This window comes from Enoplosus armatus, chromosome 3 (genome assembly GCF_043641665.1).
Source record: "Enoplosus armatus isolate fEnoArm2 chromosome 3, fEnoArm2.hap1, whole genome shotgun sequence".
In the NCBI taxonomy this organism is placed as follows: Eukaryota; Metazoa; Chordata; class Actinopteri; order Centrarchiformes; family Enoplosidae; genus Enoplosus; species Enoplosus armatus.
In genome coordinates this window covers 18,795,010-18,813,485 of record NC_092182.1, presented here as the reverse complement: position 1 = coordinate 18,813,485, position 18,476 = coordinate 18,795,010, and the positions used below count along the sequence as shown (strand labels likewise).

The window sequence follows — 18,476 nt, the reverse complement described above, 5'->3', positions numbered from 1 at the left end:
AAACAATGAATGCTGTATCACACATCAGTTTTCCTCCTTTTGTATTTCAGGCGGCCATTTGGAGAAGCTGAGACCTTGAATAATCAAAGTTGATGAGGCAGTTAGTTGTGAATGTTTTTTTTCCAGGAGCGAAGGCGATGATTAATCAAGGAGCTGAGCAGCTCTGGCCTCTTCACCCGCTCACATTACAAGGTTAATCTCTCTATTGATTACAGCAGCAGAATCAACCAATACTTCACTACAGATTTTCTCTGTTTTCACACGTGTGTATGTTTGCTTCTGTCTGTGATGAAATTGTAGATTCACAAGAGTGATGAATGATGCTTTTGTTGATACCATCGTCCTACCACGCCCATTACCTCATATTGAAAAAATAAATCATGTTTAGCACAATATTATATTCACATTTATTGACAATAAAAGGACATTTTTCAAAAGTTTTTCTTTCTACAGCAAAGACTAAGTTTTTTTCCACAGAAGTATTAAAAACAATGACTTAGGGCATAAATATACATTCTGACGTCTGCTGACTGACGTCTAAAATCTTCACAATAAAAGCTGGACATTGATGAAGACAATAAGAGGTCTGCAACCACACTTTGATCACGACAGGAAACAAATGTTCCTGTAACTGTCCATCATTTAGTGTTCAAAGACTCCCTGGGTAATAATATAGACAACACTGTTTCAGAGACATCTACCCCAAAGGAAGCTTCCTCTTTTTCACACACACACACACACACACACACACAAACACACAAACACATTCACATATGTACAAACACAAACAGAACAGAAAACTGGTGTAGTGTGTGAACTCGTGCCCCCTGTTCTGGTGACGTCATGTGTGTTTAGACAATACATGTCCGTGTGCTCTGCTCCTCGGGGTGTTTGGACTCACACTGCTTGCCCTCTGGGATGCTGCTTCAGAGGTGACCTACTTCTCCTGATTGTCAGCAGAAGGCAGTTTCATCAGCTCGCTTTGTGCCGAGGCACTGAACTGTGCCTGGGACCCTGGGACAGGCCAATTGGACTTGTGTAATGAAGCTCATCACACACATGCATGCACACACACACACACACACACACACACACACACACACACACACACCGCTGCTGTCGTCAGGTCCAGGCCAGCAGAATTTATAACAGCCATTTATTACCTTCTCCTTTATCAAAGAAATGTGATTCCTCGGTGTGTTTCTGATGCATGCACCACACTGCCATTATGGTCCATTATTGGGAGGTGACAGAGATGGAGCAGAGGGTGTTGATAGATGCTGGTGCCGGGGCCGGCTGTCATTACGCCGTTTATTGAGTGGAGTGTGAGAGACACTTCCCACAAAATGGCCGCAGAGCACCAACATGGCTCCAATTGCGAGGAGTAAATGATTCACATCTGACGATCGGCACAAAATGTTAAACACATTCATTTGCTGCTTGCGTGTGTTTGGAATACTTTGAGCGGCAACACAATCAAAACAGTCCAACTGCAGTGACTTCAGTGCCTCTTCACAGCAGAGAGTATGAATGAGCAATATTTACACATGACATTTATCTTACTGTACTGTTTAGGAGAAACATGATGTAAAGAGATCTGCCAAAAAACAAACGTAGCAAGAAGAAATATGTACAAGAACACTGCAAATTCCCACACTGAGTATGGGCGACAACATACTGTTACACTGAGTGCAGCAACTCCACATTATCCTAAAGTCTCTCTAGCCTACAGAATACTCATCAAATACAGAAGCAACAATGGTTTCACATTCATATAAATAATAATAATCCCAGTATTCCCAAAGAGTCACTTCAGCACCTTCGGCTCCATTCATGTGTTTAAAAATGAGAACTGAAGACCAGCTTCACTGTGCGTCCTTAACAACTCCCTTTAGAGGTGCAATAACTGTCCTTGAGGTTGTGACACCAAATCCCTCTGTATCAAAAAAACAAAAGGTCTCTTTGAGCACTGTTCTGTATGGGTCAGGGGTCCTTGGAAGTCCATGGATTTTTATAAGGCCCAGGAGATCGCAGGGTTTCACAGATAAAGGGGATATCAGTTCATCTGGGTCTCTTTTCCTCTTTGAATGGCACAGACGAAGAAAGGAGCCGATACAGAGAAATCTTCTGTCTTTGTTTACTGTGTGATCAAAATGTCTGAGCTGGAAAAAGGTTGATGGAGGAACCACGTGAGCAGGAGGCGAAAAGCAAATGATCTGAAGTCCCGCTCCATTCCCAGGTTAGCTTCTGCGCCACTATAATCTAAAGTCTGACTGAAACTGGCTCAAAGTCAGCCTATCCTCTGGATGTCTAAATAAGTCGGTTTTCACCGCTGAACATTTGCTACACAACTGATATTTCCAAGGTCAAGAATGAACTGAAGAATGAACAGAATAAATGTTTGCTGTTGTATAAAACAACGACATGTTCAAACTACAACGGAAGGAATGGCACCAGTTTAGCCGAGCATATGGGCGGAAAGCTCCTGGATCACGTTTCAGCTTTTTGCAAAAGACTGATGAATGAAACCCAGAATAGGAAAACACGGCGTCAGGCTGACCTGAGAACGGGGTGGGACTTGGGCTCGCTATAGCCAGAGGTGCTCTGCGTCCCCATCTGCTCGCTCATGGTTGGAGATGAAAAAAGATGGCGAACCAAACTGCCCAGCCGCTCTCTCTCTCCTCTCTTTTCTATGCAGCAGGTTCTCTGTCGGAAGTAATGAGTCGCGTCAGCAGCTTTTTGCTTGCAGCGCCGCAGCCCGGCGGTAACGCAAGGGAGGAATGATGGAGTGAAGGGAGAAAAAGAGGAGAAAGGTGGAGGCAGAGAGAAAGAGGGCGATGTGTGTTCATCTGATCATAGTTTTGAGGCTCTGCTCCCGGCAGATTCTCCATCTATCTGTTTCTGCTTCCTCCATCTGTCTCCTTCTCGCTTGTTGCTCCAAGGATGAAAAGGACAAGAGGAGATTTGATCTTTTTTTAGGCTCTGCCTTTGTCCTCCTTCTTCAGCGAGCTGTAGCTCAATCTGTCCGTCCATCCTTCACAGCCCTCTGCTGGCGTTGGGCTTCAGCTTGATGACCCACTCTCCTCCATGGTTACTGTTGTACAAGTCCAGCAGGTGTGTGTCGGGATCCAGGCAGTGCTCACCTGCAGAAAACACACAAAAATAATTACTCAAAAGTCCTCATTGTTGGAGTTTTCTGCATCTGAGAGAGATAAAAAAATGTAGGGTTGATTTTACATGTCAATTACAGCTGCAACTAACAAATCGATCATTATCGATCTGCCAACTGTCTGAATTGATCAGGTTTGACCTATTGAATGTAAGAAATTTGCTCAGATTCAGAAGTTTTACATTACAGAGCTGAACTGACTGAACAAGTTTGTTTTACTGTCAGCTCTCCTGTGAGAACACAGACGTGTGTGTTATAAGCATTTGTCTGCTCTGATAACTGCAGATGAACTGTTCGTGTCTCTTTGGCGCTTGCACAGTTCGTTACATAAGACCTTGCTACACTCATCAGCTCAATGAGCAGAAAGACATGCAAATGTCAGCAGTGCGCCGATCAGAGGAAACTGTGCGGCCACTTTGACTTACCAATATTCCCTCCCACTTCGTACAGGGCACACTCTGGATACGCCACCGACCCGTTTCTGTTGACAGACATATAACACTTAAGTGTCATCCTTCCTTTCCACACAAACACAATAATAGTAATAAGCACAATATATCATTTGTAAAGGAAATGTTCATCAGGTGACAAAAGTGGCACCATTGGTAGAAAAAACATTATTTAACAAAATTTACAGTTACAAGTTGTCATCAGATTTCTGCTTGAAAAGGCTGAAATCATCGTCATCATCATCATCATCATCATCATCACACACGTCATCTTTTTGGTTTAATATTTCTCTATCTATTTTTTTCTCTTGAACAAACAAGTCACAAGTCATAATCTTCTTACAATCCAACGTGGCCATGGCTTGTATGTTTTGAGATCATTCTGAATAGAAGGCTGAGGTTAGCACGTAGTCATTTACACTTTGTGCACTATCGTACCTTCGCATTTTGCCCTTTCCATTTTCGGGGCTGCGGAGGGACTGGCGGTGAAACTGGGTGAGCAGGTCTGAGGCTCGGGAGTTGATGTTGAGCTGGAACTCCATGGTGCCGCTCACCAGATCCCCGACCTGGATCTTCACTGTACGGCACGGCTGCAGGGCAAAAATAGAGTTAAAGAATATACTGTATATCACTGTAATAACTTAGTAAAACAATGACGTTTTCACTCCGTACACCTTGTTAAATTTGACTGACAGCATGAGAGTATGCAGCTTAAGTTTTTTGTGGATGATCAATACTAACAAAATCAGCCTGTTATATTAATTTATGGCTGTAAATATACTGTCTATGTTATGGGTTCAAAAACCAGACATTGCTTTTGCTTTTTGCCCAGGTGTACTGTACAGTGCAGGTTTGCTGAACCAGCTCACCTCTGTCGTGTTTTTATCGGGTTTGTCGCGGCTGTCTGTGTGGATCTTTCTCAGCAGGTTCTTGATGCGGCGGTCGTAGAACTGGTAACGCCGGTTACTGTTCTCGTTCAGCTTACGCACCTGGCTCATGAGGAAATTAGGGATCTGAAGAGAAAAGGAGCATGACGCAACATTTGTGATGGTTATATTTACATTTACAATGTGTTCAACAAACGTCTACTTACTTGGTTTTTCCAAAACCAAATAAGGGAAATTTGTGATTACAACTTTGTGTTAAACTCTTATTCCTGAAGTCAAGAATGAACCTTCAACTTAAATTTAATTATATGAATATGAAATGCCAAGTTTAATTAAGAAACTGAAGCGACCGTTTAAAGACTTATGTGCACATGGAGAAAACGTGTAATGGCCTCTCAATGATTACACTATTACATCTAATGTTTCTTCAGTAAAACCAACGATCCTCTCCTCTTGAGGGTGGGCCTTACCGTCCAGAGCAGGTCCTGGTAGCGAATGAGGAGCCTCATAACATCAGCTGCCTTCTCCGCGTGTCCTTTCTCTGCTCCCTCGGTCAGTCTGCTGGGGACGGCCTTGTGGAGGAAGAGGTTGGGAGCCATGATGGTCGCTACGGCCCACAGGTTCATCCTGTTCCTCTTCTCCCTGGAAACCACCTTACTGAGGAACTCAAGGAGGGCCTGAAAGACGCACAGAGACATGAAATCAAAAGCATTCAGCCATTTTTGGAAAAATGTTTTATTAAATTGGACATAACATGGAGGTTAAAACACATTCTAGTTTTATAGAGTTGAAAGACACTCTCTCACTTTCAACTGAACAATGTGTAAATGTTGAGGGGCCACTTATACTGAAGCACAAAATGGAGTAAAGTGAATCATCACAGTGACTGAGAAGTATGTTAATGCAAGTTTCAGCTGCCTCCACGAGAGTCAGAGTAATTAGCTCAGGTGGGTTTTATGCTCCTGGATGCTATAAGCGGAGCTGACTGCACACTTGTGACGGTGAAAGTGAGTCATGGTTAATGCAAGCCATTATATAACAGAACAGACCATTTAAAATGTGGAACAATATAGTGATGCATTATGAAACAGTGCTTTGGTATGTCAAGTTTCATGAAAGTGAAGATGAAATATGTTTTTGAACTTTACTTTTTAATTTTCAACCTATCTACAGCGCCTGTAGATCAACGATTTTCTCGAAGTGTATGTATGGTCGTATTCAGGTCCTGAATATAAGTAGCAATACCACACTGTAAAAATACTCATTAAAATGTTAGTTAAGTAAAAGTACATATTAAGTAAATGGCCTCTGTGAGTGTTATACTATACCTATTTTAAATATTTTATATATTTCTGGGTAGTTAAATCTACAACAATTCATCATATTATAAAAGCTCATAATCTTTTTTTGTGTGTAAAATGTATTTTAATTTGTACTACCAAATACATGTAATGGAGTAAAATATACTATGTTTCCCTCTAAAATAAAGTGAAGTAGAAGAAACTGGCTTCATTTTTACATGTTGTTTCACAGATCAGATTACTTGAGTGCATGAAAACAAAATGAGATCATGTATGTGTTCAGTTCATTTGAAATGTGCTAAAATGAAATCTGTGTATCTATCTTAGATTGATTTGTCTCTACTTCATGAAGTGCGTGTGTGTGTGTGTGTGTGTGTGTGTGTGTGTGTGTGTGCGCGCGTGTGTGTGTGTGTACCTTCAGTGTGTTCCTGTTGGGCTCAGGCAGCAGCAGGATGAGCAGGTTCAACATGTGGAGTTTCTGCTTCAGCTCTGTGATGTCTGAAGGAAGAGGGAGCAAAGGTAAGACAGGTTTAACACACACACACACACACACACACACACACACTCCCTCTTCATTTCCTCTGTGTTTGGCTGAGAGTAATGGGATCCCTAAAGATTAATGACACTGTGACAGGTGACCATTAGCTTTGTTAGCTTATGTCTCTGTGGTCACACGTCGTTTATCACTTTGCACTGATTCTCCTCACAAACTGCACATCAGTGAGTCATCAATCAGATTATATTAATATCAATCCAGGCTTTTATTAAGGTAAAACTAATGTGAAAATGGCACATCTTTTACTCTGCTTTGTCACTGTGCATGTATTTTCGTGGCGGTGCAGGGGCGCCTCTTAAAAAGATATCAACTTGTTCATCTTAATGTGGATTTCTCAGCCGGAGCAGAAAAGATAAGCGTCACACGGCGCTGTCATCATGGTAAAGAGACTCAGGTAATTATGATGTGAACCCTGCTGAGCTGTCTGGGAAAGTGAGCAGCTGATTGTTGACGTTGTGTAGAGGAGGAGAAGAGGACTTGTTGTGTATGCCTATTTTATACAGTAAATATGTGACACACACACATGCACAATACAGTCACTTCAATCACAGACCCATCTGCACACTGATCCCTGGTCTGGTCATTATGTAACTATAGAGGAGCAGCATAATTTGTGATTACACACAGTCTTGAAACTGAAAGGTCTTTAATCCAAACAACAGACATTTGTCTTGTATCTCTGGGTCACAGCCTGGGTGTGTCAAGTATTTAAGATTTAAGATGTCACTCTACAGAATAACAACATGAGATTCCTGCGGTAAATATCTATTTGGGAATTGGAGCTACGGCTGCTGGTGTTCATCACAATCTTAAACTGCTAAAAGCTGAAAGTACAACCAATAAAAATTGTCAAGAAGTGTCCTCTGACCTCTGACGGCGCTGAAGGTGTTGAGGTACTCGGCGGTGAGCAGAGGAGCGGGCAGCTCCCGGATGAACTTCTTGAGCAACGCGGCAGCATCGTTTGGACTCACCTCATCCCAGCTGACCCGCCCTGAGTAGAAGTTGGCCTCCAAGTTCTGCTGCAGCTGCTGCAGGTAGAAAACAGTGACCACAGATGACACAGATGAACTGTCGGTGTCAAGTTACAATGAACACGATCAATGAATTTACTATCAGTGAGTTCATTCAACACTTTTCAATTATTTCATTTTTGAATTGTGTCTGATCTTGAGGATCAGCCATGACTGATGAATAATGGCTTTCATGAGTCTATACGTTATAAAGTTTGTTCATAAATTTTACATTACAGTTAATTTTGAATTATAAAGTCTTGATATGGAGAGTTGTTTGTCAGCTATTTAAAACTCATTAGTACTAAATGAACTCTTCATGACTGTGGATGTTACAAACACAGACACAAGGGCTGACTTCTAGTTACCTGTCAATGTTATAAGCCTCTATTTGTGCATATAAGGTGTATGTAAGATATATAAGTACTATTACTTTGTGTTACCGAGTCTTATTTTACAGCCTGGTGCAAACTGAGGAGGTTTGTTATATAAAATACTAAAATGGTTATGGCAGGATTTTGAGCTTTGCATTAAGTGCAAAGACTCCCACAGATTCCTGCCTCCATTTGTGGATCTAAAATCAGGAAGAAAATATAGTGCTCCACTAACAGGACATAAAGGCAGAATATGCTGAGGGTGGGAGATCACTTGGAACAGTAGAGAAAATACAGATTTGTCACAACTATATTACGTTGATTGTTGAGCTTTTATCAAAAATGTAAAATTTCACAAAACAAACAACAAATTTGTTTTTGGGAACAATAAATACTGATGGTGAAATATTTTAATATAAAAATATTAAGTTTAGTTAATTCTCTCTAAATGATCATTGTTGTCAAGTACTTGATTGATCTATCCTAGAAATCTATCCAGTGCTAAATGGCGCCCTCTTCTGTCTGCTTTGATTTACATTTGATTCACCATCTGCTGTGCATGTGCTAAATTAAATACAGAATCATAAGGTGTATCTAGCAGCAGCAGCTGAAAAAACATTATTGATTTTGTTTCATTGGATCTTGTTTTTCTAAATGTCAACTCTAGTTAAACTCAGTGAAGATTTTCCTCACTGCCGTTCAAGTACTTCTGACATTTCACAGTGTCAATATGTTGGCTGCCCTTTAGGTCACGAAACATTTTTTTTCACTTTGCTTTAGACATAAGTTACAAAAAAGGCAAATTTTGTGATCAAATAATTTGGTGCAGTGCCAGCTTTGTGTCACAGGTGTGGATCCAAATATTGTACCTTGATTCTGGACTGAGATCCTGGAACCCGCAGGATCCCCTCCGAATCGACTCCTTTCTTCTCCAAAAATGACAACAACTGCAGAGAGAGAGAGAGGGGAAAGAGAGAGAGACATTAGCAGAGAGTCAGGCATCTGCAGATAAGAATCTCTTGCTCACCTCTGCTGGTTATTCTCAGTAACTGCTGCTACATGCAGGGTGTGGTCAAAGCATTTCACATTCAGAGGACACTGAGATCATGTTATGTGCTCTATCTGAAGACGAGGTTTGTAGGTTCAACCAAACCAAAAAATGTGCTGAGCAAAATATGGTTAAAATGATGCAAACTGTCATCTTATGGTAGACCAGGGGAGAAGAGCAGATCTGATATATTATAAAAACTCCAATGACTTCAGAGGCTAATTTAACACCTCAAACTCACATACAGCACAGATAGTATCTGAAATTACTAAATTCATAATCATCTTTATACACTTATTTGATTGATTGTGTGTATTTCAGTTATGAAAAAAAAGGGTATTTTAAGGTCATATAACACGCATGTAGGTTCTTACCGCCTGCAGGAAGAGAGGAGTCGATGTGTTAGGCTTCATTTTCTGATCGTTCTCCATCAGCGTGGTCAGCGGCACGCCGTAGAGCGTGCCTTCTGTGAAAGACCAAAATGTCATTTGATTGTTCTCTGCCTTACATCAACAACTAGCTAAGGTTGCACAAGGGAGACATTTTCCTGTGTTGTGTGTGTACGTGCCTACATCCATACTGCTATGTCAGTGCTTGAGTAATTCTGTGTATATGATCGTGTTGACATACAGTGATTGCAGTTTGTCAAACTATGGTGAACCAAAAGATGCTAGGGTTAGTTATGGCTGATTAATGTATTACTGAACAATCACCATTGTTTAGTCTAATTTTCAGTGCTATCATGTATAGAGAAACAGGTCCTATGTAAAATATTTAGTAAAGAGGCAGGAGCATATTTAGATTTCAAACATGCTTCATCACATGTGCCATGTGTTTGAGTCCTTGTTTTCCTTTGATTGGCTCACAATCAGAGACAGAGTGTGAGAACAGATGAAAAACAAACAGTGCACATACCTCAAATGTTATTGTCTAACAAAAACATGATAGCCGTCTACAATATGTCTATTTCCTTGTGTAAGTGCACGTGCCTATTCTCCCCTCATGTGCTGCCATACCTGGGATTTTCCTCTTGCCGGTCTTGTGCCTTTTGACCTCCAGTTCCAAGAGGTCGCACAGCGCAGTCATATCGATGAGAGCCAACTGACGCACCTTCTTCATGTCAGTGTGGGAGAGATCCTGAATACGAGTCACTCCTAGACGGCACTTGGGGCAGATCACCCGCTGAGGAGGTGAGAGCGGAGGGAGAGGAAAATGAGGAGGAAGGGGATTGGAGTTGAGAGTTGGGAAGTGGAGGTGAAGAGGGAAAGAGAGAGAATGGGATAAAGAACAGGGAGGAGAGGAAAGGAGGAGAAAATGGTGACTGTCAAATCACTTACATAATACTCATTGTGATTTACTGTGCATCAGTTTATGTAATTCCCTTGATTAATTTTAAGGAAATGTGGCAACAGTATTTACTAATTCTTCCCTTTTGCTTATTTAGCCTGAAACAGAAAAATAAATCTGCTGGACTCTGTGACACAACAACTCTACTTTTGTTTTGCGCTAATTCCCTCTTTCCTTTATTCTGCTTAACCCTGTTGTCTAACCAGCAGCGGGGCAGATTACAATTGGCTTACAGTAACATTTGTGTGTGTTAACAGGTTTACATGAAAATTTAAACCCGGCCTGACCCAAAACTTTAAGATTTTGTTCCAAACAGAGACTGAAATGTAAAGTGATTTCTGTGAAAGTTTGGTGAAAATGTCTAGAGCCCTAAAGCCCTGAATTACTGAGATTTATTTTTCCTGATCAGTTGCAACAACTTTTATTTTGTGTGCACTTAGAAGTGTTTGTGGTGACCACTGAGAAAACATTTGTTCTGACATTAAAAACGACATTTTAGTTTTGTATTTAAAACTGAGTTCTCGTCCTAAACCTAATTTTAATCTTAACCCTGTCATGACTTTCACTGGCAATGGCTGAAAACCAAAGATGTAATTCCCTCCTGGTACACAAGCCAAACTAATAATAGGGGTTATTATTCATCACCATCATGTACTTCCCAAAATGTATATGATTCTTTTCAAATCCTCTTTTCTGTTCAAAGATTTCAGATGTACTTATACACAAATAAATGCGTGTAGGAAACATATGTTAGTATTTCCCTTTCATGCCCCATTTGCAAATTGTCTTCCCATTTCATGACATCACTGGAACAATTACAAAGTTCCCCATTTCAAAAAATATTTTTAAAGTTTTCCTGAAGGCGGTGGGACCTACAGTCACCCTGGAAAAAGAGTAGGAGAGGGTAATGTGTTGGTGCTTACAGGCAGGGTGCCATCCTCTTTTCTGCGCTGGCTGTTGTTCTGCTGGAGTTTGGCTTGTTTGAGGAAGATGACAGCCTGTTCGCAGTAAGCCACGTCGGTGATGAAGAATTCCTCTTTAGGAGCACCTCGCTGATGCTCTGGTGTCACAGCTGAGCAGGAAACACACACATCCAATCTATTAATTCACTTAAGGAAGTCCACTGTAGAGATGTCATGAAAAATAAAATTTTAAAGCAGGCTACAAGAGGAAGAAAAACAACAAAAAAGTCCCTAAATATGAGGAAATGTGCCCACACGCTCTCTTTATCTCTTATCTGACTCTTATCTGCTAAAACAGAGGAACCAAGCATCAGAATAATTTGGCAGAAGTATCCATTATCTGCTTTTAACTGTTCAGAGTCAACACTCAGAATTGTTCACATAAAGTAAGAGCAAATTACTACGGATGTCACTGTCACTATTTACTGCAAATGTTGATCTTCAACAGTACGGCACTCTGTAATCTAATCTAATCTAATGTGTATATTTCACTGTTTGTCTACAGATGCCAACCTGCTGCATCTTTTCACTGTCAAAACAACAACAACTGAAGTACAAGATTTCCCTGTTAGGAAACAAGGTACTTTTTGTTTCCCTGTTTATTTTCTTTCTTACTGTAATAATACTGCTGTATATAGCTCTTACCTGATAGTGGTGATTTGGCAACCGAAGCCATGCTGTTTTGGGCCAGGTCTTCACCGTGCTGGGACTCGGGCAGAAGGGTCTGGTGAGAGAATTTATTGACATGTCACAAACACTTACACAACACTTTCTGTAAGGAACAACTTAAGTTAAAAATATCAATCCTGTAATATTTTGTGCACCACTGGGACTAGAAGTAGAGTGTTTCCTTTGATAGAGGACTGATAAGGATCAGAGGACCAGTGTCTCTATTCCCCTCTCAGTGCAGCTCAGACAGACAGGGGGGACAAAGCATGGCCTTTACATGTGATTTGCCTTTCTTGTCACAGGTTAGACACCTCTGAATGGAACAAGACAGCACAACACACTGGAACAATAGAGAGTCCCTCACTGAGTCCTGACAGTCACCAGGGAAATGGGTATTTTATATTTCAGCGCATGCAGCTTTGACTCAGACTGGAAATAAAGCCAACTGATGAATTTGTACGTATCAAAGAAAGCTGAGTCTCTAGATGAAGACCAAGATGTAACGTGTATATGTATGTATGTTACTCTACATTATGAAACACATTTATCCCATCAATTTACAGCATGAAGTGCCTTTGCATTTTATTTTGGGTCAACGTAAAAAAAGCACATCGAAACTCTCAAATTTCCTTATTCAATTTTTTTTTATTTTAATATCTGGCTCACTTTTCTGTTTGTAGACCATTTGCTTTTCCTCCTCCACCGGGATGTCAGAGGTCCTGGTGAGTTACAGAGCAACTTCACTCAGACCAGCAGGAATTCTGGGATTTAAATAGTTCAAAAAGTTTGAAGGCATTTCAAAGTCCTGACCTGAGCGATGGGGGAGTTGAAGACGTCACGGACGTCACGCGGTGCCGGCTTGTTCCGCTTGCGGAGGGACAGCGTGTAGGAATCCAGTCGACGCTGGACTGCCTCGGCCTGGGTCCGGGTCAGAGTGGACAGCAGCACTGCGTTGTCTACATCCTCGCTGTCCTCACTGATGAGGTTCGACAAACCAGCATCAGCCAACCACTGCTCCTCCTGTTCGCCTTCTGAGACACATTCAGTGAAAGATCCAACAGGCCACATGTAAATAACAGGGACAACAGCAACAAGATGTAGATATAATGCCATTTAAAACGCAGAATGTTACAATAATAAAGAATAAGTTTGATGTAATATAACGTATGAAATGTCTGTACTAAATGACTGGACTGGGTTGCAGCAGCTTTTCATAAATCCACTACTAAGTTTGTGCACAGAGGTCCCCCTCAGTCTGTAACTACTAGCTAGTTTCACATCAGTGGTATACTAAATTAAAACTTGAGAAATGCCTCAGCAAGTAAAGACTTTCATAAGATGTAAATTGGTTGCTTGGAAACATCTGTAGCACAGTCCAATCAAAAGCAATTGACTATGTAAACAGGAAATCCCTTTAGCATCACAGGCTGTAACATACAGTAACTCCCAAATATAACAGTTTTAGGGGAGTAAACAATATATATTAAACTTAACTGCCAGTCTTTTGTAAAATCAGGTATGATTTAGTTTTATTTATATATGTATGTATGGAGAAATATGCATGTTTTAGAGTGAGTAGTATTCATGTAGTTTAGAATGAGTGGGAAATAAACAATTATGCTAACCTCACTGATGTTGTTAGGTAATTTAGCAACATTTGGCGTAAAGTTTTGTAATTTGAGATATGTTGTGTTACTTTTGTGAACTGTAATTTAAAATCCTCCCAGTCATTAATAAACAGTACTTTCATCAAGTGTCAGGTCAGATATGTCAACCATATTCCATCTTTATCTCTTCACCTGTTCACACACTTTGTCAGTTAATTCAGTTATTTACAGTTACGCCTGGTAGTTAATGAGAGTAAATGTTTAGCAACAGCGAATCTCTACCTAAGAACTAGTTTGTGTGGTGCAACCAGTTTTAATTCACTGATGTGTAAATGTCAATTTTGTAAACACATAACCAACAAGGTTAAGTCAAGGTTAAGTCTGAACATATGAAGAGGTGGTGCGACCGGCTCTTGGGACACTAAATACAGTAGTTAGTAAGTCGTTTTAATTTAATAAGGAAGAACATAAAATTTGTTTACCCTTTCAAAATAATAATGAGGCACACACACACACACACACGTACCAAAATCCAGACTTCAGAGGGTTTACTCATCAGAGAAAAATGAATTCAAAACAGTGTTTCTGTTTAACATAACATCAAAAGAATGTATTTAAAGGCAGAATTAACACAATCAGATCATTTGAATGGACGTAATTAAAGAGCATCCCCATCAAGTGAGCATTCATGAATGGCTATTTGGCTTGTGTACATAAAGAACTCCCTGTGTTTGATAGTGTTGTCATGGTGATGAGTGCTACTTTGCTGCATGAGAGAAACCTGATATGTTGCCATGGCAAATGCAACATTTCATGGAGGATCTCAGATCTCACAGGCAGCTGTGTTAAACATTGATGGTTTGTAATTCTGCCACATGATGACTTCTATCTAAGTTCTTTCTATTCATTCTTAATCTGCCAGCGCAGGATTTGCAGTATTTACCTTCTGACTGTCGGGAGTCTCTCCTGGTGCAGTCGAGGTCTGTGTAGCCACTCCCCTGTCGAATGGTCTCCACCTCACTCCAGAACGAGTCCAGGCAGAGTTTGTCGGGGTGCTGTTCCTGATCCTGGGAGGATGGCGTGTGCGTGCTGTGTGCGTGTTCAGCGGCTGCCTGGTCCTGCGGGCTGGCCCAGGGCTCCACGCTCATCTCGGTGGGGCTGGGATTTCTGGTACAGACATACACACACGTAAAGAAATCACACGCGTGCATGCAAACAAACGAGCAGAAACACAAAGACACGTACAAACGTGAGAGGAACGGTGAAGACCGAGGCGATGCAGGGAGGATAAATCTGCCGGGAGAGCCCAGAGAGAAGGAGAGACAAAAGGAGTGGGATGGAGGGAGGGCCGGAGTGAGGAGAGAGATGGCGAGAGCGGACACAAAGGGGGGTCTCTATTGTTCTTGCAAAATGTTGCTTGGAGGCATAGTACCCTGTAGATCCACTAGATGTCACTGTAAGAATGAGAGATCTGTTCTCCTATGGGTTACACCCCTCTGCCCCATCTATTGAAACAGAAAATGTAACCCTCTAACAAGGGAAGAAATAACATGCAATGAACAATTAAAAAAAACTCATAAATCATCTCAGATCCTTTTCCAAACACAAGCAGGAAAAATGCAACCAGTTTTTCCTGTGAAGGACTCAACAACAGAGATACTATTCTCAAGCAACAATGGGACGCACTCAGCTGCAGACACACTCGCACCCTCAAGCACTAAAATGTGACCTGGTGATCACAGACACAGGAAGTGGTCAGCTGACTCAGTCCATCGGTGTGCAGCTCAGTCACATTCTTCTAGTCAGCAAATCTCAAGAGACATACCAAACCACGCTGAGGAATGCCAGACGGCTTATCAAGCCAGCATGAATGAAGAGAGACAGCGAAATGATAGTTGCCCGATGTATCAGAGCCAAAAATACCCATCATACTGGAATGCAATGAGCATATCAAGATGTTCCTCATACATGGCAACAGCAACTACAAGTCAGATCAGATCAGGTTTTGTTCCAGATCAATGCTTTGGTGTGTTAAACCAGTTTCATGGTGACGGGAGTTGTGAGTTTCAATAGATACTTAATCCAGTAAATCTAAGAAACAGAAACAGAAAAACGGGGAAACTAAATTACTAAAATAGTAATTGTCATTTCTGTGTAGGCTCATATACTAAACAGGCTTATATTAACTTCTCATTGAGTAACATAAGACCACACACAGACAAATAGACAAATACAAAGCAATAAACAATGCCGGTGAATGTGACTGGAAAACACTCTGGTGGAAAGAAATCAAGACCAGTGGTTCTCAACCTTTTTGGCTTATGACCCCTGCAAATGAAGCAATGTCAGATTGCATTTGTTTACTGGTTTCATCTGGTAAAATGATCTGGTAAAAAGCAAACATTAAAGGAAAGTCTGAAAATTAAACATAATTTGATGTAGCATAGAAATGTTTTTTTCTGCTTTCCTGACCTCTTAAATATTAAGCCTTGTGGGGATCACGACCCCCAGGTTGGCCACTATCCCATAAAACTATACTAACCTCTGCCTTTACATTAACTGTCACGTTGTTGAGTAAAATTGGCCATACCGTTGTTTTACTGTCTAAACCAGTATGGTTACATTCCAACATACATTATAGTAGTATGTAATGTAACATGACAGTGCAATTGAGTCCAATCTTTCATTTCACTGAAAAGAATTCCAACATTTGAGCAGTTTTTTCCCAAAAAATCCCAAAAACTCCTAACTAACCAGGCATTAAATGCATTACAAAAAATGATGCGCAGATTCAATTGATTGGTATCAGCAATGATACTGACATTAAAGAAGGCATCAAGTATCGTCCAGATCTGTCAATTATTTTTCAGATTAATCAATCAAGTTACTGGGCGGCATGGTGGTTAGCACTGTCGCACGGGAGGTAGAGCGGGTTGGGTGAATGTGAGAGTGAATGGCTGAATGTGACCTGATCTGTAAAGCGCTTTGGGAACCGTTAAGGGTGAAAAGCGCTATATAAGTGAAGACCATTTACCATTTACCAAGTGTTTCATCTGTAAAATGTCAGAAAATAGTGGGAAAATGCCAATCGCAGCAGAGTCTTCAAATTGCTGGTTTAGTCGGACCAGCAGACCAGAACCCGAAGATATTTACAATAATATAAAACAGAGAAAAGCAAATCCTCACTCCTGAAACCAGCAAATGTTTGGCATGCACGTTTGAAAAATGACTTGCACAGTTAATCCATTATCCCAATTGTTGTTGACAAATATTCTGTAAATCGACTAATTGTTTCAGCTTCAGATGGATCCAATTTGAATTCTGTGTAACTGAAATTTGGACAAACCTATAGAAAATCTGTATGAATGTCTCCACTTATAAACAATAAGTGATGTGGAATTAAAGACAGAGAGAAGAATAATCTCTATCAGTTCCACACAGATTTTAAGTAGGAAAAGAAAATATAGTATCTACTATCTGAACCAATAACTTGAGTTAGAAAATGTGGTATTGATGCATTCCTAATAATATTACAGACATAATAAGGCTGTTATTTTCATGCAACATCTGCTCACAACCTGCTCCGTTAAAGGATAAAACACATCAAGTCTGAGAGATCAGAGATCTGCAGACAGCTGACTAACAGCAGCGCACTCTGGATCCTGCTGCTCAGCAGCCACATCAACCTCAGTAAATGCCACAAGAATTCAAATAAGATGAAATGATGTGAAAATACCTGAGAATTATTTTGAGGTTCACAAGAGAAACTTGTTTCTATCCCACAAATCAACGTTTGTCTGCAAACTACCACACAATTATCATATGTTTTAAATTATTATTAATAAAGTTTTAGATGTCGCACTTCACTGTCAGGTTATTTTTTTTTATCTTTACCTCAAGTGCCATCTACACAACTTCACTTCAAGCACAGATGACGCTCTTTCTTTCACCAAAACATTTATGATTTCGACCCTGCTGATCCAGCTCCGACTCCAACTCCTTCTCAACACACGTACCTGGCTTTTGTCTTGCGGGAGGATGGCTTCACACGCTTGATCCTCGCTGGGCTTTGGGCAGGACGGAACCTGAAACGGTTCAACCTGGTGCGTGGAAACTGCATGGTGGACCCGAGCATGCTTACCACTACCTCCTCTCTGCCTCCCATATCCACAATGCTAAAGGAATTCAGGAATTACAGTCCAGCACGAAACCTAGCTTTATCCAGTCCTGGTGGTTGGACACCATGTGAGTGCGATGTAAATCTGTCCACCGTAACAGTTTCTCTGTGTGGTGATAGGAAGTGATGTTGAAAGACTTCACCGAGGCTGTTTGGCGTGTTTGTGAGCTGAGTGGAGCTGGAGCTGGAATGCAGGAGGGAGTGACGACTCTCTGAACATCAACACATCATTCACACCTGTCCCCTCCCACGCCACTCTGAGGTGACACACCCTTCTTGCATGCCTGATAGCCATAAACTTCCTCTCTTTGACTTTAACATAACAATGACAGTACTTGTCCTTGTTCTAGTCCAGTAAAGGTCTAATGAACGAAAACGATGAAACCTCTAGCCACACAAGTGAAAGCTGACTAACCTTAATGTCCACTCACACGTATAGCTCAGGCACTTTATTGGCCTTTTAATGAAAGCTGCACAACTCTGCTTGAGCTAATTAATCAAGGGTTCTTTGTTGAAAAGACGAGGTATCTGCTGTTGTCACTGTATGAGTTCAGAATTAAGTTAATCAAACGGATCAAAGGATGAAGATGTTTTCTTCTTGCTCAAACTCAAAACAGGTCATCTCAAATCAAATAGCACATACTTGTGGTGTGACAGCTAATGATGTGGTATGCTAAATCAAATCATGCCTTATAAGCAGAAGACAGCTACTTATTGCACCATTCGTGTTGTTCTAACTACCGTCCTAGTTCAACCTCATACCTGAGCCCGACTAAACAGTTGACATAAATAACTGTCAGGTGGGTGTGATGTATGTGTATGAACACGAGGCAGAGTGAGAAAAACAGACAGCGAGAGAAAGTGTCTCAAGTTCCTCAAGTGCAACAGGTCTGTTAACATTGCCTGTGAGCAGCACTGTA

At 41.0% G+C, this 18,476-nt stretch overlaps 1 protein-coding gene across 1 annotated transcript; it reads right to left on the bottom strand.

Annotated features, from left to right (window-relative positions):
• Positions 1–383: 383 nt before the first annotated feature.
• LOC139282983 (rho GTPase-activating protein 40) lies at positions 384–17,685 on the bottom strand. The gene is given in 16 exon segments (XM_070902911.1): positions 384–3,143; positions 3,595–3,650; positions 4,057–4,208; positions 4,488–4,631; positions 4,976–5,182; positions 6,222–6,304; positions 7,231–7,390; positions 8,616–8,693; positions 9,169–9,260; positions 9,811–9,976; positions 11,065–11,213; positions 11,749–11,827; positions 12,583–12,803; positions 14,323–14,546; positions 17,396–17,565; positions 17,568–17,685. Coding segments are annotated over 16 exon segments (2,145 nt in total). The 5' UTR covers positions 17,625–17,685; the 3' UTR covers positions 384–3,036.
• Positions 17,686–18,476: the final 791 nt, after the last annotated feature.